This window comes from Pleurodeles waltl, chromosome 10, assembly GCF_031143425.1.
Source record: "Pleurodeles waltl isolate 20211129_DDA chromosome 10, aPleWal1.hap1.20221129, whole genome shotgun sequence".
NCBI lineage: Eukaryota > Metazoa > Chordata > Amphibia > Caudata > Salamandridae > Pleurodeles > Pleurodeles waltl.
In genome coordinates this window covers 917510961-917537313 of record NC_090449.1, presented here as the reverse complement: position 1 = coordinate 917537313, position 26353 = coordinate 917510961, and the positions used below count along the sequence as shown (strand labels likewise).

At 42.6% G+C, this 26353-nt stretch overlaps 1 protein-coding gene across 1 annotated transcript in view; it reads left to right on the top strand.

Moving 5' to 3' along the window:
* LOC138262462 (ATP-dependent translocase ABCB1-like) overlaps nucleotides 1–26353 on the top strand; it is a 571226-nt gene that overhangs the window by 142428 nt on the left and 402445 nt on the right. The window contains exons 7-8 of the mRNA XM_069212358.1: nucleotides 7997–8110; nucleotides 14790–14900. Coding sequence (XP_069068459.1) covers nucleotides 7997–8110; nucleotides 14790–14900 — 225 coding nt within the window. The remainder of the gene's footprint in view (nucleotides 1–7996; nucleotides 8111–14789; nucleotides 14901–26353) is intronic.

The window sequence follows — 26353 nt, the reverse complement described above, 5'->3', positions numbered from 1 at the left end:
TTGACTGAATAGGGGCCTAATTCATATGCTAGCAGAATGTATACTCCATTGCAACCACATCAGAGCATACATATTGCCAAGATAATGGTCTGCCCACCCGATTTAAATGCAGGTGTACCATAAGTTTAATCATGGCAGAGACTGCTCTCTTTTTTCATGATATAAGCCTCCAACAATGCTGTGGACTAAGGGGTGTTGGGCGGAGACCTCGAATTCCACCCACTTAATTTAGATGGGTGGAATTAGAGGTCAGTTTTTACTGCTTGTCACCACCAGGAAAATCCTGGCAGCCAGGGGCAGTGAAAGCTGCCAAGTGGTCCACTCACTATGGGCGAGGACTCCCATTGCGAGTGGAAACAATTATTTGTTATTTTCAAAAGGAAAGTCCTGCTTCTAGATTTTCTTTTTTAAAATAAAAAAAACACTTTGGTTCAGGGCTTGTTAGACCTGTCAGCCTTAGGATGGGGTTCCCTCCAACTTTTTGCCTTCCTCTTCCACTTTTTCTGACCTCATTCTTACTGGTATTAGGACTCTGTACACCTTATCAATGCTAACTGGTGCTAAAGTGCCTGTGCTACCCTCCAAACATCACAACATTAGCTTATCCCTAGCTGGCACATTTAATTTACTTATAAGTTGCTTGTTAAATGACACTCTATGTGCCAAGGACCTTTAAATTAAATGTTTCTAGTGGGCCTGCAGCACTGGTTCTGCCATCTACCTAAGTAGCCCTTTACACATGTCTCAGGCCTGCCATTGCAGAGCCTGTGTGTGCAGTTTAAACTGTGATTTCGACCTGGCAAAATAAACCGTTTGCCAGATCCAAACCTTCCTTTTTAATGCATATGTCACCCCTGGAGTAGGCCCGAGACAGCTAGGAGAGCAGGGCGCAATGTATTTGAAAGTTGATCATGTACTTTTAAGTTTTACATGTCCTGATGGTGAAAAGGTCTTATATTCATTTTTCACTCCTTCAAGGCCTATCTGTCCCAGAGTATAACATTGGAGCTGCCTTATTACACTTCATAAGTGTAATTTCGAAATGGAAAGCAATTGGTGTTTATGTTTGGAGTCTCTGGAATCTCATTTCAAAATCCTAACTGATGGTGAAGTCAGATTTTAAATTGCATTTCTGAAAATGCTACTTTTAGAAAGTTGCCATTTTTTTCCCTTAACCATTTGGTGCCTGTAGTCTGTCTCTGGTCACATAGTTGGGTGTAGTTGTCAGACAGCAATACATAATGGGAGCTTAGGTGTGACTTAGGGCCAGATGTAGGAACCATTTTGCATGGCGCAAACTGCGAAATTTGCCGTTTGCGCTATACAAAATGGGCATCGCGATGTACCGACTCGCAAAATGGGAATGCGACTCGCAAATAGGAAGGGGTGTTCCCCTTCCTATTTGCGAGTTGCACCACAATGCAGAATTCCTTTCTAACCGTGAACGCGGTCGCAAAGCAATTCGCAGTTAGCACCCATGTGAAGTGGGTGCTAACTCATTCGCAAAAGGGAAGGGGTCCCTATGGGACCCCTTCCCCTTTGTGAATGTCGCCAAAAATATTTTTTCCAATGGACCACTGCCTACTCTGAAAAAATGAAACCAGATGGTTTCATTTTTCCGAGTGTATTGCAACTCGTTTTCCTTTAAAGAAAACATGCTGCAATACAAAAGAAAAAAAAAAAAACTATTTTATTAAAAAAGCAGTCACAGACATGGTGTTCTGCTGTCTCCAGCAGGCCACCATCCCTGTGAGTGCAGGGAATCGCAAGGGGGTCACAAATTGCGACCCACCTCATTAACATTAATGAGGTGGGTCTTTGCGACCCCCTTGCGATTTGCAGATGGTTTCAGCGGCACCATTCTGCATATGGTTTTGCAACTCGCAAATTGCGAGTCGCAAAACCATTACTACCTACATCTGGCCCTTAATGCTCAATGGGCATCACTGGCAGGACGGGCGGGAGGAGATGGCCACAGCCTCACTTACACCTGAATAGACTGTGTCCAGGAGCAGGTAGATATGTCACGTTTGGTACCTACAAAATTGTAATGATAAACCCCTGATGGTAAGTCGGATTGTTCATTAGAAGTTTGAAAATCCCACATTTAGAAAGTTATGATTTTCCTGTCTTTTCTAGACCTTTGTGCCTGAAGCCTGTCTTGGGTCTCATGACTGGGTGTAGCTGACAGTTAGACTTTGTGAATTTCTCCTAGACAGTCACACAATAGGGGGATTAGGTGTGCCTCATTAGGCCATCTGCTGACAGGATGGGGGTGTGGAGCTGAGCACAGTCCCCACTCACACCTGAATAGCCTGTGCTCTGCCTTCACACAAAGTGCTTGACAACCCTCTATTGTCAGTGCAGCCACCTTGGAGCCAAGTCAGGAAATTCCATGCACTTCAGGTAGTCTTTCCAGAAGCTTCTCCCACATTCCATAAGAAAGGGAAAAGGATAAAAAGGTAGGACCATCAGATCCACTCTTAAGTACACTTCTGGATCTGTGAGTACTCTGCCAGGAAGAAGGACCGTTGTGCTGCTACAAGGACTGCCACTCTGCTGGACTGCTGCTCGAAAGGAACTGCTGCCCTTCGGAGCTGCCCTGCTGCCTGCTGCCCTCTGGCCTAGAGAAGAAGAGCTGGACCTGCAACTTCATCCTGTACCTGGAAACACAGAGTAACTCAAAGGGCTTGTCTGCTGGCCTCCGGATCTGAGCCTCATTGACAAAAAGGGCTCCCTTAAATATCCTGGTCCCGTCTTCAGCATGTTTCTGACCCCTACGTGGTGCCTCTTTGGTCCTGGATCATTGGTGTGCCTCATGTGCTGTTGAAATCAAGCTTTACAGTGCTTCATGACTGCAAACGGGCCCATTTGCCCAGAACTATGCCTCTGGCACTGAAGTTCAGCACGAGCTGCCGCCAGCCCATCTCTTCACAACAAAACGTATACAGTCCATGGGGGACCACTAATGGGAAGCTCCAGCCTGCCCATACACAATGCCTCTCTGCTCTTCGCACCATGTTGACTGCCACCCACAACACTCTCCTTGCTCCTCATGACCCTCTTCAACAAGAACAGGACTCTTGGCACAAAACATGAGAAGGAAACAGTTCAGCTAGATTAACCTGGGACTGTATCCGTCCACTCTCCTTTGGGGTCTGTCTGAAATTTTACAACAACCCAGTCCACTATGACCAGATAGTTGCGGTTGGCTCCTTCTGCCTTTAGGTGCTATTTTACACTTTATTCTTTAAAAATTAATTACTCTAGTTCTACTGATTGGATTTTTGTCACTTTGTGGTTCACCCTGTAATGGACTGTGGCCATTTGTCTGATCAGGGCTCTCACCTCAGTTAACCAACACCACACAATTTCTCTCACTATGTCACAAGCAACGGGAATCTCCAGAGCAATATATTTTCAGCTCAAGCAGTGCTGCTACTTTTTAACTAAAAGAGCACACCAAAATAAAATCCCATATCTATTACATAAATAGGGAGGGAGGAAATGAGTCAAATGAAAATAAGACCATTAGAAAAGGTTAAGGGTGACCAGAGATATAAATTTAGATTTTTCTATAGCAAACATCCTCCTAAAAATAACTAAAGTATCAGTCACAAACAAAAGTTCTCAGTTGACTGCCAGGTTCAAAGAGGTAGCATGGTTGCATGATTTTAGGCTGACTGGAACGGAGCGGAGGTGAAATGTGTCAACCAACTCTTTTCTGTCACGTTTTTTACCTTGAACTAAGGGTCATATTTAAGAGCCCCTAGAGCCTCCTTGAGCCACATTAGCATAATTATTTTTCACGCTAATGTGGCCCAACGAGGCCAAAATCCATGCGCCATATTTACAAAGTGGTGCAATGCTTGCATTGCATCACTTTGTAATTCTTTGCGCTACATTATGCCTGCTCCAGGCATAATGTAGGCAAAGGGGGCATTCCCCCATTGGGGGGGCTGAAAAAATGTTGCAAAGAAGTCTAAGAGATTTCCTAGCGTCATTTTTTTGACACTTTAAATGCCTGCTAAGAGCAGGCGTTAAAAGGGGGCACACCATTGTTTACAAAGGGCCTCTATGTACTCTGCAGGAGTAGCGGCAACATTTTGGTGCTACTCCTGCAGAGTACATCAGTAGTGTCCTCAAAAATGATGGTATTGCCCCCTATCCTGCGCCATGGTGTGCCACATTTTAAATAATGTGCACACATGGAGGCTGTAGGGGGGCGGTAAAGGGCGCAAAAAAGTGGTGCTGCTCTGTGTGCAGCACCAATTTTCTTAAATATGCCCCTAAGTCTCTCAAATTGAAGTGAAAATCTTCCATTAAGGCAAAGTACAAGTCTCTGTTTGTTGAGGGTCCTTCAGAGATAGATAGATCATTGTATACCTTCCGCTGATGCCGTTGGTTTTGGCTCGAAAGCTTTGAGTGAGCCAAGCCTGGATTTTGTAGCCACTGAGGTCTCTTCAAAGGTCAGATAGATTTGTCATCTCCTCCGGTCTGTAGTTTTACCTTCTCATTTAGTCACTTTTTTGAAAGTCTAAATCCTTCAACAGGGCAAAGCTGGAAACTAAAGCCAGGCAGTTTTCCATTGTTGCTAAATTATTTTTAACACATTCATATATTGTGTTTTCATCTACTCACTGAGGATTTGTCAGATCGATACAGGGCTACAAAATGCTTTCTCACACTTGAAAGAGTTGTGTCTAAGATTGACTTTGAAAAGCAAAATGCAACAGATGACTCTATGATAGCTAGCAAGAGCACAGAGCCTTGTAGAACGTAACAAGTTATGTCCTGTATTTTAGTCCTAGATACTAGAAGTTTTATCAGTCTTTTGTAATGGAAGTTCATATTTAATGATCTGTTCTTTCTGCCCCACAGTGTCTCGGCATTCTTTGATGGTGGGGCATTTCATAGGAGTGTATTTCAAGTCCTCTGTTATATGGGTAAATAGTACAATAGTTGAATGTGCTTTTCCAGTGTCGGTTATAAAACCCTCAATCTAAGGTGGCTGCATCTTTCAATGTAACTCAAAAAGTTAACTATCTTCTACATTCACATCATTTGTCCAACATCACTCTTTAGACGTAAGACATTCAGAAATATGAGCATTCTTTAGTTTTATGATTTCTAAATTATATACACTATACACATGGAAAAAAATGTAACTTCTTCATTTTCTGGGATGTCTTTATGCACTTTGCACTTACATAAAACACTAAAAACGGCAAAAATTGGAAACCTATCTCTGCAGTTAAAACTATTAAAGAATATATTTTGACTTGTGAGTATAACAAAAGTGTATTTGGGTATTTGTGAGATATGCAAATACAAATATTGCATATGTATTTTGATTCTTCATATGGAGCTTGGCATTCAGGGTTTGTTTTATAAATGAGTGTGGCAAGACTTTCTTCCATCATTATATTCACACAATGCCATTCATCTGAAAGTCAGTGCTACACAGGAATTCCTGGTAAATCCACAAGAGGCGTTTTCCAACCAGGCAGCTGCACTATCTAGTAAGTGAGACCTAAACCCTAGTATGAAGAAATGCTACTTGAATGCACTCACACATGAAAATTAAACTTAAAGGCTTTGCCAGTGCTTGTTAACAAATAGAGTAGATGCATTGATGTACTGGAACAGATTATGTTAATTGTCAGCTTTCCCAGTTTGTTGAGACCAATGATATTCTCCACAGGACACAGTTTGGTTTCTGTTCATCTTGTAATATGGAGTTGGCCCTCCTGTTAGCCTCAGAATCGTTCCTCTAGGTCTTGGACACAGGGGACACTGCTGCTCCTCTGAGGCTTGGTCTTAGTGCAGCTTTAGATCCTTAATCTTTGTGCGGCTTTCAACATGGTATCACACATGTTGCTCATTGAGGATCTGCGGAGATGTGAGGATCATCATATGGCTCTACGGTGGATTGCTTCCATTTTACAGGGACAAGCCTTTCAGGTGTGCCAAAATCCATACTACTCCAAGGTATTTAAGCTGCATCAGTGTGTACCTCAGTGCTCATCCTTAAGTCCAAACTTATTTAACATTTACATGCTCCTACTGGCTAAGATTATTGAACATTATGGTTTTACAGTAAACACCTATGCGGATGATACTCAGCTGATCATCACCCTCTCCCAGAAAGCAGCAGGTGCGGGCACTTTATTAAGCTCATGTCTGGAGAAGGTTGCTGGATGGATGGAGCATAATTGTTTAAAATTGAACACAGGTAAAACTGAGATTGTAATCCTGGGCAAAACAACCTAATATCTGGTCTGACGCCATTTACCCAACCCCAAGCCCAAGGTTAAAAACCTGGGTACCTTGTCTGATTATAATCTGTCCTTTGACAACCAAATTACATTACTAGTGGGAAAGAGTTTTGGAGCCCTTAAGACCCTGAAAAAGATCCTGGGCCTGCTCTTAGAGACCGTGAGGAAAGCAATGATCCAACCCTCATTATTTCAAGGCTGGACTCTGCAATGTGTTGTACCTGGGAGTGTTGCCGGGATGTAAAATGGAAATCCAATGAGTGCAGAACCCGAAGGCTCATCAGGTACTCAATCTTCCTAAACATGCTGTCATGGCTAACTGGCTTCCAGTGAAGCAAAGAATGTCCTTTAGGGCTTAGCAAATAGTGTCCCTTGGTATATAGAGACTTTTATACAGCCCTGCATGCTTCCAAGGAGTCTTAGATCGTCTGGGGCTAGGGGAATTTGTGTCCCTAAAGTTAGAAGACTGAGCCTCAGAGCAGCTCTTTTAGTTTTCTGGTTTCAAAGCTTTGTAATTCACAACCACTTTCTGTCTGACAGGCCCCTCAGGAGCTGAATATTAGGACAAAATTAAAAACATGACTCTTCAGACAAAACTAGTATTTCCTGCAAGAATGTAGCATATGAGATGTTGGTCTGCAGCACTGGAGTACAATTTGAAGTAGCTACCCGCTTTATAAGTGACACATTATTATTATTATGATTATTATGATGATGATGAGTATTATTATTATTATTATTATTATTATTATTATCAGAATTATTATTATTATTATTATTATTAGAAAATGAATGACTCAAAGCAAAGACACCACCATTGGCATTATTTCTACTCAAGCATATTTTGAAATTGTTTCAGGGAGAAAGAAAAAGCTTTTATGAACTGTACTTGGGAGCACAAAACAAGAATAGTTACAGTGCATGGATATGTAATAAAACTATTAGCAGGTAGTGGTTATTCATGGAATATAGGAAATGTACAATAATTCCATCATATATATTGTGTGCAATATTCAACTAATAATGATGTTAACAGACAAATTAAAAAAAAAATGCTATAGACCTTTTTTTCAAATTGACACAGTTCGATCTCAGTCACTCAAGAAAGGTATTAGAGGTTTATCAAAATCAATTTAGAAGGATTGTTAAGTCGGAAGCATCATATTGATGTTCGTAATTAGAAAATATTCAGTCAACCTACTTCGGACATTTCACACATTGATATTACAAAGTCTATTATTAAATACTGACTTTATTTTTTAAAACAGCTAGTATTGTTAAGCACTTGTCCTGGGAAAATGAGAACTGACTAGGTGCGTTAAACATGACTAAGCAGTTTTTGTCACTGATAGTGTATTTGTGTGATCAGGTATTTATGAAATATGTTTCGTTTTTTTCTATAATTGGAGGGCCTGCTCAGAGAAATGGGGTGGCTAACTCGTAGGGCGAAAGTTATTTTCTTAACCCATATTCTGTAATAATGTCCACGTTGATTTTGGTCAATGTGATAACCGTATTGTTTTGGCCAATATACACCAATCTGTTCTTTGTAAACTTTCTTAGGTTTACATAATCTTTGAAATGTTTGACTATGCCTTTCTTAGGTATGCTCCATTAATTTTACAATTTTCAAAGAAATTCTAAAGTATTTCTTTTTCCAAAACGTACAGATAAATAAGGAAGCATTTAATTCACTACCTGACTGCTTTCTCTTTCAGATATTCTTTTCGGTTATGATGGGTTCATTCCAGCTTGGCCAAACATCCCCAAATTTGGAAAGTATTGCCAGTTCTCGCGTGGCTGCCTATGGAATTTACAAGGTTATCAAAAAGGTCAGAAACCAAAGTCAATCGCTTTTCTAACTACAGTTTGCAAACATTGTTTTTACATCCAATGTGCTTACCGTTGAAAACACATATGCTACAAAATATATCTTTCCATCTGAAGAAATAGACAAAAACCTAAGTTGACCTAGTGTGCATTATTTATATACCCTCTCTTTATTGCCATTCAGTCTGTGTGGATAATTACTATTGCAGAGCTATACTTTTAGTTTATTCAATTGGGAAACTATTTTATTACCCTCTTCGGCCATGGTAAAATGTGATGATACCTTTTGCATTGCAGTTGGTACATTTTGGTATGTACAAAGGCCCTATTTGCGATTCAGTAACCTATTACCGAATAGTAAATAGAGTTGGCGATTCGGTATTAGGAAGTGATGTGGTTAGGGCATCCCTTCCTAAGAACAAATCCCACTGGTATGCGTGACTGTTTCTTGAATGAAATGCAGTCTCAAAGCATTCACATTTTACTGCCTTCTTCAAGGAGGTGGTAACCCATTTGCAATTGGGAAGGGGTCCTCAAGGGACCCCTTCCCCTTTGAGAATAGACGTAAAAATTGTTTTAATGAGGGACCACTGCCTACTCTTATAAAATGAAAGCATTTCATTTTTCGTTTTGAAACACATCCTGTTTTCTTTTTAAGGAAAACGAGCTACATGTAAAAAAAACAAAAAAAACATTGTTGTATTAAAAAGCAATCACAGGCATGGTGGTCTGCTGAACCTAGCAGTCCACCATCCCAGTAATGTTTGCCATTCACAATGTGTCACAAACCGAGACATCCCTCATGAATATTAAGGAGGTAGGTCTATTTGCAATCCGCTGGGAAGCACAATAAGTGTTGAACACACTTCAGTACATATGTGTTTGCAATTACCAAATAGCGAATCGCAAAAATGGGCTGTTTGGTAGTCACAAACACTAACTTTTGTACATCTGGCAAATAATCTTTTAAGGTCTCAGGTTTCTCCAGAAAGTGAAGGAAACATCAAGGTCGTTCTAATTTTTGTTGAAAATAAATCCAGTATTTATTTTTTAAATCTAACATGTATGACATATATTTTAGGAAGCAACACAGTTTTATGTATTTATTTGAGTAAATCTGCAGTGCCACTCTTGCACTGAATCATTTTCATGTGCTTCAACACCAAGGCATGATGTAGGAAAGTCATTCTGCAAGTGTATAATTCATGAGTTTTTCTGCTTACTGGGCCCAGAGGCTAGTAGTGCAGAAGCGATCACTGAGGAAGTGTCTCCTGGTGGTGGGCCATCCCACCTCTTAGGATTCCTGCTGATGGACACAGATATGCTAAAGAATACAGTGTGTATACAGTGTGGTGGTCATCCTGCAGTCCTGCATCCTTAGTATGTGCTAAATGTAGAAAAAATGGTATTCAGAGAGTGTTCTGAGGGATGGTGGTGAGGTCCATTTTTGTACAGTTCAGTAGCCAGTTGGTGGGGTGACTCCTGGACCCACCTAAGTAATGAGGAAAAGGTTTGCAGGGTCCACCACACTCACGTTTGTAACACTTCCTGTTTGCTTCTCTGCAGACTGTGCCAAACATTAATATTCTAGGAGAATGTACTATGGCAGGCCCCATCTTCCAGAACTGGAAAGCAGGAGCAAAACAGCAGTGTGTATTTAAGACTATAAGCAATACCCTCCTCCTAAGATGCAGCATACTGGTCCTGAATCCTGCTCCCATCCTACTGGTAAAGGTGCTAGGGTGACTATAGTTAGACATGGAACCAAACAACTTCCCCGTCGCAGGTCTCCCCTTACACTAAACCATGAATGGGAAGACCTTGTCTCTGTTTCTTTCAATCTCATGTAGTTCCAGGATCCTCCCCAGCTGCCCTGCCTGAGCTGAAATGCATCACATGGTCCACACCCTGCCCATCGTGTGACCAGGCCTAGGCAGTTGATTCTGCTCTGAGAGCAACTTTCACATTTCATTAATGTCAAGCACTGGTGGAGCAGCTGTGGAAGTGGGATAATGCAAATTGGCTTCCATGGGCTTCAGACAGGAAATCAGTACATTTAGCAGGTAACTTTTCACAAATATCTGCTAAAATGTGACTTTAACATTACATTGGATTTTAATAACAAACATAGGGGTTGAATTATTTCTTACCTGTCTCGACCTTGAGATAACAAAATGAATAATTGATATTGCTTGCCAATTTTGTCTATGGCCAACCAGAGGCTTCACAGTGAAAATAGCTTTTGGGTCCTTGTCACTGTAGCTATACGTTAACCTTATGTATCCTCATGTCTCGCTTTTCAATACCGTCCTCAATACCTTGTGGGTTACAAAGTCTACATAGAGGTGACTATTTATTTCAAATGTACGTTTTTCTCCTAACAAAAGGGTTATTTTGACATTTAGGAGTGCAGGTCTAAACTACAGCAGTCAGTCTACAATTGTAGGCCTGAGGCCATGTTCATATTTTCATGCTAGTGAATGACACAGTAAGTACTGCAGTCCACAGGTAAAATGTAACTTTTCATGCCATAGGTGTATTTCTGCACCATAATACAGGGCCTCTTAGGAAAGTTTAATATGACAAATAGAAGTTAGTAGCTATTACTATATTTTAAAGGTCACAACACATGCACTAGGGTCTATTTAACAGTATCTCATAAAGTCGCAAAAAACAGCAGCACAAGTCTAAACAATATTGGGATGACCACACAAAAGGGGCACTTCCTCACATGTACTAATTACATTCATTGTATTATATCCAACCATTTCCACTTTTTCCGACATTTAGCACTGTTAATTTAGTTTCAGCTAATAGGATTGCTGAGTCTTTGTCCCGGGAAAACTAACTGATGATAGATATAAAGACATGCTTTGCAAAAATGGACTCCCCCACTGCATTAAACAGCAGAACAAGGATTGATTTGCCTACTAACCTCGGGACATCAATGTCAGCATTTCTAGCAACTTTTATTTCAAGTGGAGAGGACAGCTACACATAAAGAGGATGCACTGCTAACAGTAGACAAATGTGTGTACAGCTCAACCCTCACTGTGAGCTGCATCACTATATACATGGAAAATATGTTTGCGTACACACATGCTCAATATATCTAATGGTGTAAGATGCCTGTATAACTTTCATAACTCTGTGGTGGTTCCTATATGTTTTCACATTATCTTATGCTCTAATTCATCACAGATGATGGATTTGATTGTCGCTCTGACATTTTTAATTGAGTGGATGAATTTGCTTTGTATTTGTTAGATCTGTCAGCCTTATGGTGTTCTTCACCCAAACCTTTTGCTTTGCCTTACCCCTCCATTTTTGCCGTGCTCGTTTTTGCTGACCTTAGGTCTCACTTTATTGCTAACCAGTGCTTAAGTGCATGTGATCTCTCTTTTGAACATGGTCAAGCTGGCTTACTCCCAATTAGCATTTTTGATTTACTTGTTAGTCCCTTGCAAAGAGGTGCTTTATTTACTCACGGCCTGTAAATTAAATGCTACTAGTGGGTTTGCAGCACTGATTGCATCACCCACCTAAGTAGAACCTTAAAACATGTCCGTGGTCTGCCATAGCAGCATGAATGCAGTCTATTGACTATATTGCCTATGATGGCCTTGCTGCCTGGAGCTTGCCTCAAACCCTCATAGGCCAGCCCTGCTGCTTGAACACTACTTCTTTACCTGAACTCAGAACTATCGGAGTGAATCAAGGGCTAGTGTTCTGGCCTCCTGTTCAGAAGCAGAGTGACATTAGAGGCTCCAACCATCTTGAACTAGCACCTAGACCTAGTTGAAGTGAGCTCCTGACCCCCACATGGTGCCTCCTCATGTCCTGGACCCTTGGTGTAACCTCAGTTGATCTAACCTGAAGTTTTTGTAGCAGAACGAACTGGCCTGTTGGCACAAAAGCCTTGTCATCCATGCAAACCACCAATGCAAAGTTCAGTCAAACCAACTCTTTGCACCACAGCATCAACTACTTATGGAGCCCACCAATGACAAGCTCCAGCCCTGACCATCCATTATGCTTAGCCTGCCCTCCGCTCTACATTGACAGTCATCCGTGACGCTCTTCCTGCCCCTGCCGACCCCTGCCACTGAGAACAGAACTCTTTGTGCTAGGCTATAAAGGTAACTCTTTCAGCTGGAATAATCAGGACCCTTTATCTGGGCAGCCTGAACTTGTAACTTTCATCTGGTCTTGCACAAACAGATAGCCACGACCATCACTTTGTACTTTTTAGTGCTCATTTCACTTAAATCTTTAAAATTTTGTAACCTTGGTTCTGCTGATTGTTTTTTTTTTCATTTTGGTGTCAAATGTACTCTAGTTTCCTAAATGGTTGTGGGATTTTTCTTGTGTTGTGTTTTCACATTATTAATGTTTGTGTGCTTTATAAACGCTCTTCAAAGTAAAGCCTGAATGCTTTTAGCACCAAGCAACCCAGAGTTAAGCACAGGTTAATTTAGGGAATTTTTGTGGTTCACTCTGTCAGGGATTGTGGCTGCTGCTTGGCCAGATCGAACACCCAGGTCAACCAACATCCCAATTACTCAAAATAAGTGATACCTTTCAATTGAAAGCAAGTGGGAAAGTTGAGTTTGGTGTCTAAAGAATTGTAATTTAAAACCCTCTTTCTTAGTAAAGTCATATTTTAAGTCACAATTCTGGAAATGACACTTTTAGAAAGTTGGCATTTATTTTGGTCCAGCCATTTAGTGTTTGCAGCCTATTTCTTGGGTCACATAACTATGTGTAGCTGGCAGTTAATCGTTGAGTATTGCTCCCGGACAGTGAGGCAAAGGAGCGTAGGTGTTGGCAGGATGGGCCATGTCTGACTTGAAGAGTAACTCTTGCACATCATAAAGATTTTGCCTGGGCACACTAACAAAAGGCTTGACCCTTGTCAATTGTGACCCCAGACAAGCTGGGGCCAGGACAAGGGGGGGCAGGAAATTGCAAATATCTCTGGGGTGAAAACCTCTGGAACCTTCTCCTACTTTAAAGTGGGTACCAGGTATGATTAATGGACTATCAGACTCAACACTTTAGTACATCCCTGGACCTAACAAAGACTTAAAGTAACTGTTTTGCTGCACTACAAGAAGGAATGCTAATCTATTGTCCTGCTGCTCTGCTGAGTGAGTGACAGGACTGGACCTTCATCTTGAAGCCATAACCACCAGAGTGACTCCAAGGGCTAGTTGGCTGGCCTGCTTATCAAAGCCTCGGGGACAAAAAAGGCTCCAACCAACTTGAACCAAGCACTTTGAAGCTACTTGTTCGGAGCTTTGCCCTCCAAGTGGTGCCAACCCAGTCCTGGGCCCTTGGAAGTGGGCCTGAAGGAGTTCTGCCAGCCCAGCTGTGGTCCTGTGTGGTCCTGTGTGAATAACTGATCCAGCTCAGTGCATCTCCATGCAGCCTCTTCAAAACCATTGTTGCATGAAACATTCAGGAACTCGCATTCCAGGCTGCAGCATCCTCTGAACCTCTACTAAGTGATGCATCCTCAATGCAGGGCTTCGCATTGTAATCCCCTTGTTGACGGCATCCTCAATGATGATGCAGAACACCACATCACAACTCTGCATCTTCTTCGGAACCACCGGTGCACAAGCCATCTTCGACACATAACTTTGAATCACAAGCCCCTCTGGACTGCATCCTCAACGATGATGCAGGACTCTGCATCACAGCTCCACAGGTCCTCGGAACTGCCACTGCAAGATGCAGTGGGATCTCGCAATGCTTCACCAACCAGGTTTTAAGGTACTTTTGTTCAGCATGCCTAACTTGATTCCTGTAGCCGGGCGAAGCTACATCATGGTCAGCCTGAACTTGTGACTTTGTCACAGTCCAGTGTGTCTAGATAACCACACTTGGTTCTTCATGCTTCTAGGCACAATTTACACTTAATTCTTTGAAGTTGAATAAATATCTTCAGTTCTATTGATTGGATTTTTGTAATTTTGGTGTCAAATAATTGAATGCATTCTACTGTATTTTTCTGAATTGGTGTGGTACTTTTCTTATGTGTTGTTCTCGGTCTATTACTGTTTGAAATGCTGCATAGCTCCTTTAATACTGCATCTTTTAAGCTAAGCCTGACTGTTTTTGTGCCAAGATACTAAAAGGTTAAGCAAGGATTAATTTGGGGGTTGCTTGTGACTTCAATCTGACTAGAGTCATGGCTGATGCTTGAATAGGGTTTTGCCCTCAACCAGTAACTACATTTCACACAGTATTTATATAAAGGGTTATGCTTTATTGAATGAAAACTTGGGTAGCAATGTTTTTTTCTTCCACTCGTTCCAGTGTCCCAGTAAAAACAAGGTTTAGCTCTGGTGCTTTTCCTAACTCACAACTATATCATAGATTAATATTTTGAAAATGCTAGGCAGCTTTGCCAATCGTATTCTATGTTTTCAGGATATGTGGTAAATTTATGGTAAGTCTGAACTGTTAAAAAGTAGTTGCCACGTCCTTTTTTTAAACTTAATCATTATTGGTTTACTAATATACTACATATTGCACATCTCTAGCATTGTCAGACATTGTACTCTCAGATGAAATCCTTGCCAGGTTGGCTTTCCAAGCACTAAAACAAACTGACTTTTGTTTTTCATATTCAGACAGTTTATTGATCTCCTTTGTTTTACTTTAATTACTTAGAAACGTCTTATAGATAGCAGCTCCACAGATGGACACAAACCAGACCGATTCACAGGAAGGGTTGAATTCAAAAACATCCATTTTTCATATCCAACAAGACCTAATACTCAGGTAAGTTGCACCAAAATTTAAAAAATGTGACTTCTGTGGTTACACAGATGATATTTGTAGAAAGAGGCGCTTGGTTTGAATTGGGGTTGCCCTGTCTAAGAAAGCTCGCTTTTAGTAACATTTCCAAAATACACGAGAGAGACCAATAGCATATCCAGACAGATAATAGCGAAAAAACTGAATGTATTCCCTAGTAGGAATGTGTAGATGTAACAATGATACCCAGAAAGATGAAAGGTTATATGGATATATATATATATATATATATATATATATATATATATATATATATATATATATATATATTAAAGCAACGTGCTGCAGCAGCTGACTACGACCACCTACGGGGCCGGTGCATGATTCCGGATGCAGGCTCCGTAATTATTTAAAAATGTCTTCCCAGTCCGCAATCAAAGGAGAACACCGGCACTCTGTACTGCTGCACAATAATTGATTTATTCCAAACCGGTAACACGAAACTGAAGTAACATTCTAAGGCTACGGGCAACGCGTTTCAACCTGAACGGTCTTCTTCATAGTCCACCTTATTTCAAAGAATAAATATACAAACTGCACCCCCTCCCCCTCCTTATTTATATCCTGTTTACCAATAGACATGGAAAAAATACTACCCAATTAACAGTCTTAAACATCAAAAAACAATACTCAACCAACTCTAATAATTCAAATATTTCCTTCAATGTTAGATCATTGTCTCATAACTTCTCCCAAAATTCATTTCACAAAAAAGGGGCAATTTTTTCATCAATCTCAACATTTGTTGCTAAATAATTGAATAAATAACCCAGATATCACTCATTATCCCATCATAACGATATCTCCGATAGGGAATTTAACTCATAATCTTATCCCTACTAATAACATTTTAAACCCAAATTCATTACTACTAAGAAAATTTAAGACTATTAACGCAAACATGCTTTCATAATAATTAATTCTTACAGTTAATTTCACAATCCGGGGTGATGGTATCAGCTAATCAAGTCAAAACAGCGCCTAATCATCATACAAATCCCATTAACCCACATGTACATACAGTTTTTCATCCTGGTTCAACCCCCACGGGGCTCTGCTATTAAGTCTAATAATATACTCTGATTCCATCTTTCTCAAGGTCTGTTCTCTGTCTCCTCCTCGTGGGGATAAAATAGCCCTGTCAATTCCAAAAAAATACACACCATCAACTCTCCCCTCATGGGTTTCTCTGCAGTGTCGAGCTATTGGGTAATTAACATCATTGTTCTTAATACACTCCAATGTTCCAATATCCTTTTCTTGACAGGGAAGATTGTGCTGCCCACATACCAGAGGTTACACAGGCACTTAATAACATATACAGTATAATCTGAGTTACAAATTATAAACTTGTTAATTTTCCTCTCCTCCCCTGTGGGCAACATATATGTTTTACAGTTCTTACTATACTTACATGCCTTACATCTCATGCATTTATAAAAGCCTATCTGCTTCATAAATCCCATATGTCCATTCCTATTTTCATTAATATAACTATGTACCAGAATATCCCACAGAGATCTATTCTTCCTATATGTTGTTCTCGGATAAGGGCCAACTAATGAACCTATAATCTTGTCCGTTTTGATTAAATGCCAACATTGCTTCAAAATATCCACCATTGCTTTAGAGCCGGCATTAAAGGTAGTGATACATCTTATCACCCTCTCATTACTAACTCATTTTTTTGGGAAAGGGATGCTCTCCCGATTAATATTTGCTACTTTGTTACAAGCATCCCTAATGACACTGCCAGGATAACCTCTAGCTCTAAACCTGGCAATCATATTCCTTTGTTCTTTCTCAAAACCCATATTAGTGCTACAATTCCTCCTCGCCCTTAACAGTTCCCCATAGGGTATACTCCATTTAAGTTTGGTGGGATGGGCACTCCTAGCATGTAAAATGCTGTTACCTGCTGTACTTTTCCTCTGTAGACTTGTCTGTACTTTGTCACCCTCTATTCTGACTAAAACATCCAAAAACTCCATCATCCACCTATCCATTTTATATGTAAATTTCAGATTAAATTCATTCCTTTGTAGACCTTCCACAAATTCCAATAGAACATCCACCGGGCCATGCCATATTATAAAGGTAGCATCTATAAATCTTGTCCAAAAAATCAAATATTGCATCCATCTGTCATTATCTTCTGTCATCACATGTTGGGTTTCCCACCAGCCCATAAATAGATATGCAAAACTCAGAGCAAAGCAGCTCCCCATCGCAGTTCCTGTAATCTGCCTGAACCACTTATCATCATATAAAAATAAGTTATTTTCCAAACAGAATCTCAACATTTCTGATAAAATTTTTGTATGTGCACACATCTTCAAATGTTTGTCCCTAAAAAAGTATTCACAGGCCTTGATCCCTAAGTCATGATTAATACTGGTATAAAGGGATACCACATCTATAGTTGCCATAATGTAACTCTGCTTCCAAGGGATGTCTTTAATTTTAGTAATAAAATCCATTCTATCCCTACAATATGAAGCCAAACTCAAAACATAAGGACATAAGAAATGAGCCAGGTAAATAGATGTATTTTCCAGGAGACTGCCTTTTGCTGATACTATTGGTCTTCCTGGCGGGTTCTCACTATCTTTATGAATCTTGGGCAATATATAAAAACACGGTGCTATTGGTTTTTTCACCATCAAAAAGTCAAATTCATCTTTGTTCACTAAGCCTCGGTCATACCAATCCAGGAGCATAGAATTATAAGTCTCGATAGAGGCCCTATATGCGCTATATATATATATATATATATATATATATATATATATATATATATATATAAATATATATATATAGATATACAGATATGGATAAATGTAAATGTACAAAGCCATAGAAATTTACCAGTTATAGTTAGAGTTATCTCAAATAATTATAACACATGGTCTACGATAAGTGGGCTCTCGCCATGCACAGTTTTTTCGTCAAAGATTTTACTGTAAATATTACATTGCTTTAATAAATGCTGTCTTCAAAGATGTCATGAGTACTGTAATTTGTCAGGTAATTAGTAGTCCATGATGAGGGCGCGAGTTATAGTTACCTTACCTAACGTTTCTGGAACCTTTGTTTTTTAAGTGAATTTCTGTGTTTTTTTAATGTAAAGCAATTTGAATTACTATACGTTAATCTAACCGAGGCCGCGCACGGTCTTTGGCTGTGCATGGCAGCAGTTGACCACAGGGCCTAGCCTGTGGCCAAACCCCTATAACCACATAACCTTGTGCCATTCATGCAAACTATGCTCCCAGTGAGCAGACGCAGTTTTCCTACTCCTGCCTGCTAAGAGTGGACTTGCTTGGTGGGGACTGTCAGCTTATGGGGCCTGCCCCAGGTAGGTGGTGATCCCTGGAGCCCGGGGGGTCTGCAGGGCCCCACTTTCAAAGTTTTTACATTTGCCCTGGGTATGGGGTGGTCATCAGGACTTCCTAACAGCAACAAGAGGGTGGGTCTGTGTGCCACCTCTCCATCTTAAGAATCAAGTCCCAGGGAGGTGGTGGTCGCTGTGGCTCCTAAGAGCTCAATGGAGGGGTACCTCACAGCCCCCCTCCAATATCTGTAAAAAGCCTCAGGGAGGTGGTGGTCCCCATGGCTCACAAGAGCCCTAGTAGTGGGGTCCGAAGCACCTACCTCCTTTTTTTCTATAAATTGCGCATGCTCCTGGGCCCTGGCCCAGCCAGGAACAAAATTGTGAGCAAGCACGGGACAGTGTGCTTGTTTTTTTTTACATTTTTGTCTGAATTTATGAATCCACCATGACTTTTGCTGTGAATAATTTAAAAAATAATATGTTTGGCCCAGCCAAGGTCCCTGGGAGACCCCAGCATCAAGCTTAGGTATTCAGGGTATTCCTAACCTGCCCCCTTTTATTATTTCTTATCGTTTTGTTTGTGGTTCTGTTGAGTTTGATTCCCAAAATGGCTGCCAACACAGTGTTGCCAGCCTGTCAGATCTCTGCAACAGGTCGGTTGGATTCACAAAGGGCTCGAGCTCGAGATAGATACATTTGGTTTCCATTTATTATCTCAAAAACTACTGAACAGATATACACCAAATAACTAAAAGGGCTCTTTCTGGACTAAGAAATACCTTTCTGCCAAATTTGGTGTAATTCTGCCCAGTGGTTCAGGCTTTATAGGAAATTGTATGGGGAAAGAGCTTTGCCCCCCCCCCCTTTTTCTTGGCCCCCACAACTTTCAACACAACTGCTGAACTGAATGACATACTAGTTTAGAAACGTTTGTAACAATTCATCAAATGATTCCAAAGTTATTGGCAAAAAAAACCCTCTTTTCCTATGGAAACCATGTCCTAACTATAACTACCTACTGGCGACCACCAGTATATGTATATCTTATACCTAAAGTACACAAAAATGCCAGTGCTCCCCTTGGTAATCCAATACTTTCAGCCACCTATGGTTTATTTGAAAACACATCCAGATACAGTGATTTCTTCCTGTACGAGTATGTTTCAAATTTGACTTTATATATTAAGGACACTGGGAACCTTTTAAGAAGAATTTATGATGTGGCTTGGGAGGAGAGTTATGTATTAATGTTCATGGATGTGACATACCACTATACTATTATTTTCCACCAAGATGGCCTAAAGATCACAGCACACATTCTTGTTGCTAGACCGGTGTCCCTGTACAAACATATAAAAATGTTATTAGCCATGACACATTGGTGCCTCCATAATATTTTATTTCCTGTTTGACAAAGAGATCTACTGGCAGGTGAAAGGAACAGCTATAGGCACCTGCTTTGCCCCCAGCTATGAAAATGTGCATGGGGGCTGATGGGAGGTGCTCATACAACTGTTGAATGGTCAAAGAAAGTAGTCCTTTGAACAAGCTCCATTGACAACTTATGTGTCGTTTGCAGGGGAAATGAGGTCTTCACTGACAAGCTGAATGATAACTAGTTGAATTTACAATTTACCACTACCTTCAGTAGAAAGGAAGTTTGCTTTCTAGATCTAACAGTCTTTGTGAAAGATGGCAGGGTTCATACAAAAACTTATGGAAACCCATTACTGGTAACTCCACATTATATGCTCGGAGCTTCCATCCAAATAAGTTTAAATATAGTATCCCCTTTGCTGAGAATCTGCGAATGAGGTACAATTGCAGTGACCAGCAACAATTGGTGGAGGTGGAGAGTTAACTAGCAGATTCTTAGCACAAGGCTACAGCCAGGAGGTAGATGAAGCAGCTAGGCACAAAGCCAACATAAACAATTGTGAGACTCTTTTGTTCTTCAAGATGGCTCACCATAAACAAAGCAAACAAGAGTTAAGGATGATTAAAGCACTGGCACCTTATAAAAAGCAATCTGATTATAAGACATATCTCGAAGGCCAAGGTCTATTCAACAGAAATTTCTTGAGAGCAGCCTGAGATTTCAGTTTTTGAGGGATGGTTAGTTGGTAACCCACAATTTAAAAGATGACATAAATGTAAAGCCTGCCACTATTGGATAAACACAACAAAAGTCATGCCACCTCTGGTGGACACTATATTTAAAATCTGCAAAGTGTTTCATTTTAAAAGTGATTTAGTTCTGTAAATATTGAAGGGCACATTCCCCAAAATATATGCAGGAGTACAATCCTGATAGTCCACAAGAGGATCCTGCAGCACATTAGAGCTATAAAAAACAAAGACCATGGTTACCCAGTGGCATGTCATTTTCAGGATGTTCACAGCAGCAATGATGCAGATTTTAGCTATTTTGTAATTGACTCATTGCCCAAGAGCATGAGGAGTAGCCATATGAAGCAGTGATTGAGGAGGCTTAAATCCAAGTATATTCTAAATTTGAATAGTAAAATACCCATCGGGTTAAACACTGAAGGAGAATAATACATACATCTGGAGCTAGATTCTCTCAGCACATTGTCTCTGTTCTTTTAAACAACAAAGAGATTTATGACCTGAGTGTCATTTCGATTTTTTAGTAATCTAGTTTTGTTTTGTGTAGTTTTTTTTTGCAATTTTATTTTTGATCACTGATGTAGAGATACTGATGGAAGGAATCGCTTTATGTCAATCTTAATTTTCTTAATTATTTAGAATTATATGTGTGTTTTCACTTCACATTTCAAGTATTTAAAAAAAACATGATTTATCATCAATGAATTACCCCTTGAATGTATACGAGGCATAGTGTTGTATGTATGAACTAGATATTTTACTCTCAATGGAATTGAAATTGATGGTTTATAGCATATTTTGGAAAGTGGATTATTAGTATGGGCAGGTGGGTACCCACACTTAGTCATAGGCCATAATCTCACATAATGTCTACTAAAGGTCTCAATAAATTAATCCTTGCTCAAGCCTTGGTAGCTTGGCCCATAAGAAGTCGACGAGCATGTAAAGCATTTAATATGAACAAACAGTTAACAAGTAAAAGACAACACACAATATAAATCCAACACCAATTTATAAGAATAGGAAACATTGTTATCTTTAAAATTACACCAAATTGACAAAAAATCAGAGATATGGTCTTTTAAAGATTAAAAGTAAAACTAGCGCTTAGAAGCAAATAGTGCACAAAGGGTTTAAAAAAAGGTTATGCTGGACCGGGACAAAATCAAGAATACTCCAGACTGCGATGTAACACTTTTACACTTATTTCCGGAAATGTTTCTTTATGCAGGAAAGTGATCCACAGTACCAGTCAAGGGTTCTGAAACGCTGCTTTGTCTCTTGGGGTCTAGGACTACAAATCCCACAATGTACCTGGTCAATCCAAGTAAAAGCCAGGTGAAGCTTGTCAGCTGGAGTTATCCTTGTTGTTGGTGTTGCAGGTAGCCCTTCCAGTACTTTCCTACCTGTTGCTGATCATCGAATCTACTTCTTATCCTTTAAAGACAAAGGGGGTCATTCTGACTTCGGCGGTAAAAGGCGCTTACCCCCGGTCAGAAGACCGCCATAACACAGACGGGGCCGCGGTAAACCGCCACGGTCATTCTGACCCGCAACTGGCAAACCGCCAAAAACCCGACATCCACAAAAGTCCGCCACACCAAAGGGCAGCGAAAAACTGGCGATGACTAAACCTCCACCGTCACGCCAACAGAAATACGCCCATGCCATTACGACCCACGAATCCACGCGGCGGTCTTTCACCCGCGGTATTCCATTGGCGGTACACACCGCCGCGGTCAAAATACACACACCCTTACAAAACACAACCACATTGGACAATTTGAAACACACACACCTGATACACATACAAACAACACTTCCACACACCCAATACAATATAAAACACACACCCACATCAGCTACAAACCCCTTCGAAAAACAAAATCGACAGAAAGCCAGAGATAGACAGCACTGCTCAGACAACACCATCACACAGAGGCAAACCACACCATCACCCATACAATATCCATGCACAAAACACCACACATCACCACACTCACCACACTCATCAACACATACACCAACCCACACCCCATCCACATCACCCTATGGCATCCCAAAGACACCCCCGGTTCTCAGACGCCGAACTCCGGGTCATGGTGGAGGAAATAGTTCGGGTAGAGCCCCAGCTCTTCGGGACACAGGTGCAGCACACCACCATTGCCAGGAAGATGGAGCTATGGCAAAGGATAGTCAACAGGGTCAACGCTGTGGGACAGCATCCACGAAATCGGGATGACATCAGGAAGCGATGGAACGACCTACGGGGGAAGGTGCATTCCATGGTATCCCGACACAACATTGCGGTGCAGAAGACTGGCGGCGGACCCCCACCTACTCCCCCAGAATTTACAGCATGGGAGGAGCAAGTCTTGCTCATCCTGCATCCTGAGGGCCTCGCAGGAGTATCTGGAGGAATGGACTCTGGTAAGTCAGATCTTAACTACTTCTTCCCACCCCCACCCCACCTGCATCCCAAATCATACCCCCACCCCCATCACACCTACTCCCTGCAAATGGCACACCATCACAACCCACCCATCCCAACACCAAGACCTGCATGCGTCCACAAAGCATGGACACCCATCACCAAAGCATGCCCACTGCACATACCCATCCCCCCCACAAGCCACCCTCACAAAAGCCCCCACACTGGAATGCCAGCACTGGGGTACACGGGCACCCACCCATTGACCGATATGGAACATACTGAAGCAATAACCATACTTCTATACCCCTGCAGGACCCGAACGCCACCACACCGCCCAGGAGGGTCCAGAAATGTCCATCCCACCCCCAGAAGAGGCCCCCAGTGATGTCAGCAGCTCTGTCTCCCTGGACCCGGAGGACCAGCCCGGACCATCGGGGACCTCTGGACAGTCGGTTCCCCTCACACAGCCACTGGCCACAGCAGACCTAACCCCCTCTGGGAACACCAGCACAGCTCCCACCCAGCGGGCCCATGCCTCTGTCTCCAGGACACATCAATCAGCGGTGTGTCCACCACTACAGGGCACCCAGGTTAACCCACCACCCCAACAACAACAGGGACCTGGGGGCAGTGGTAGTGGGCACACGGTCCAGGGGACGGAGGCACCTGGAAACAGGGGAACTGGGAGGGCTGCTGTGCGACAGGGGGGGGACAGGCCCAGGGAACCCACTCTCCACGAGGCCCTATCCTCCATCATGGGAGCATACCACCACTCCCAGGAGACGATGGCGACGGTACTGGCCAGGTTCCAGGAGATCCAGATCATGCAGGAGCAACAGTACATGGGGTTCAGGGAAGAACTTAGAACCATCAGTTCCGCAATGGGCACCATCGTTGGGGCACCCAACCTGATTGTCACCACATTGCGGGACCATGTGGCACCACAAAGGGCCCCTGACACTAGCATGGACCAAGAACAGGCAACCACCTCCGCCGGCGCTAGTGGACAGGAGGCCCCCACACAACAACAGGCCACCAGAACCCCACCTCCTGCAGAAGAAGAACCACCCCGCAAGCGGGGCCTGAGATCTCGTAAGAAGACAGAGTAGGATGTCAAGACCCCCGCCAGCAAAGGATACCCCCTGATGTCATCCCACTGTCCCACATTGTCACCCTGTCCAACCTTTAACTGCCCCTGCTCCACCTTCCACAGGCATATTTACAATGCACCTGTGAGACTGAAAAGCTGGACTCTGCCATGGACATTCCTCCACCATCACCCATCACCGATTTCCCACCATGTCCCTAAATTCAGCAATTTAATAAAAACACTTATTGAACAAAAACAAACTGGAGTCTGCCTGTATTGGGAACAAATGTGTTGAACATAATGCTGCCAAAATGTCCAGTTACACAGTGATGAAAACATACCAATGTCATACAGCTGTAGTCCATGGGGAAACAAAGCAGAGGTCACGCAGTGGGGGCCACATCGCTGAAATTGGAAGGGAAAGTCACAACTCAGTTAACATACATTGGGGGAATAGGCCAGACAGTAGAGAGGCAGGAGACTGTAAGTAATTGTAAAATGCCGGTGTTGAATCTTACCTGTGTGTTATTGAAAATACTGTAGTATCACTCTGTCCCTGTTGTCTGTGTCGTCCCCGTCGTCTTCCTCCTCTTCACTCTCCACAGGTTCCACCGCTGCCACAACACCACCATCTGGACCATCCTCCTGCAGGAAAGGCACCTGGCGGCGCAATGCCAGGTTGTGAAGCATACAGCAGGCCACGATGATATGACACACCTTCTTTGGTGAGTACATTAGGGATCCACCTGTCATATGCAGGCACCTAAACCTGGCCTTCAGGAGGCCGAAGGTCCGCTCAATCACCCTCCTAGTACGCCCATGGGCCTCATTGTACCGTTCCTCTGCCCTTGTCCTGGGATTCCTCACTGGGGTCAGTAGCCACGACAGGTTGGGGTAACCAGAGTCACCAATTAGCCACACACGGTGTCTCTGAAGTAGTTCCATCATGTAAGGGATGCTGCTATTTCGCATGATGTACGCGTCATGCACTGACCCCGGGTACTTGGCATTTACCTGGGAGATGTACTGGTCTGCCAAACAGACCACCTGGACATTCATCAAATGATAACTTTTTCTGTTCCTGTACACCTGTTCACTTCCTCTGGGGGGTACCAAAGCCACATGGGTCCCATCAATGGCACCAATGACGTTGGGAATATGTCCAAGGGTATAGAAATCACCCTTCACTGTAGCCAAATCCTCCACCTCAGGGAAAACAATGTAGCTCCGCATGTATTTCATCAGGGCAGATAACACTCTGGATAAAACCTTCGAAAACATAGGCTGAGACATCCCAGATGAAATGGCCACTGTTGTTTGGAATGATCCACTAGCCAAAAAATGGAGTACTGACAAAACCTGCACTAGAGGGGGAATCCCTGTGGGTTGGCGGATGGGTGACATCAGGTCTGGCTCCAGCTGGGCACACAGTTCCTGTATAGTGGCACGGTCAAGTCTGTATGTCAGTATGACATGTCGTTCTTCCATTGTCGACAGGTCCACCAGCGGTCTGTACACGGGAACAGCCCTCCATCTCCTCACAAGTCCCTGTGGACGGTGCCTAGGAAGGACAACATGGAGCATAGAGTCAATCAACCCACAGGTACGTTCACACAGCTTGAACTGTACACGATTCTTATGCATTGAATGGCTTGTATGAGTGGCAATGCAAGGCCTAGGCCTGTGTGACGCAGTAGAAATTAAGCCATGTGGGCCTTTGAAATGGCGGCTGCCTGACCTGTGAAGTGTGACAATGTGATGTGAGGTCATTGCGCTGGCGTGGCACACCGTGGTGGTAGGCGGTCGAAGACCGCGGTGCAAAGCCGCATTGGTTAACATTGAACCCTATGGGTTTCAGGAGCCAATGACGATGTGCGCTGGCGGTCGCGGTACGCATCGCCGCGGTACGCACCGCAGCGGGCGTAACCGCCATTTTCTATCTGCTTAATCACTCGAGACCTGATCATCCACAGGGGAGGACCTATACTGCAAGTGCAGCTGTGACCTCGGTCTGGAAGTGACAATGGCTGCTACGACTGGGGGAAGGGCCCCTGCCTTCACGTCAGAAGAGTTGGAGACACTCGTGGATGGGGTCCTCCCCAGTATGCGCTACTCTACGGTCCTCCAGACCAACAGGTGAGTACACTGGGACCATGCTTAGTGGGCAATGCCTGGGTTGAGTGGGGTGAATGAATGATGGTGGGGAGGGGAGCGAATGAGGAATGCATCGCACGACAGATGAGAGCATGTGCCACATGGCAAGGTTGGGGAGGGGGGGCCACTCACATCGACCATGCAGAAAAGTGATGATGTTTCTTTTCCCACCCTGTACATGTCACATAGGTCAGCGCTCATCAGAAGATCGAGATTTGGCGTGCCATCGCCAAGGACGTTCGGGCCCTGGGGGTCCACAACAGACGGGGCACCCA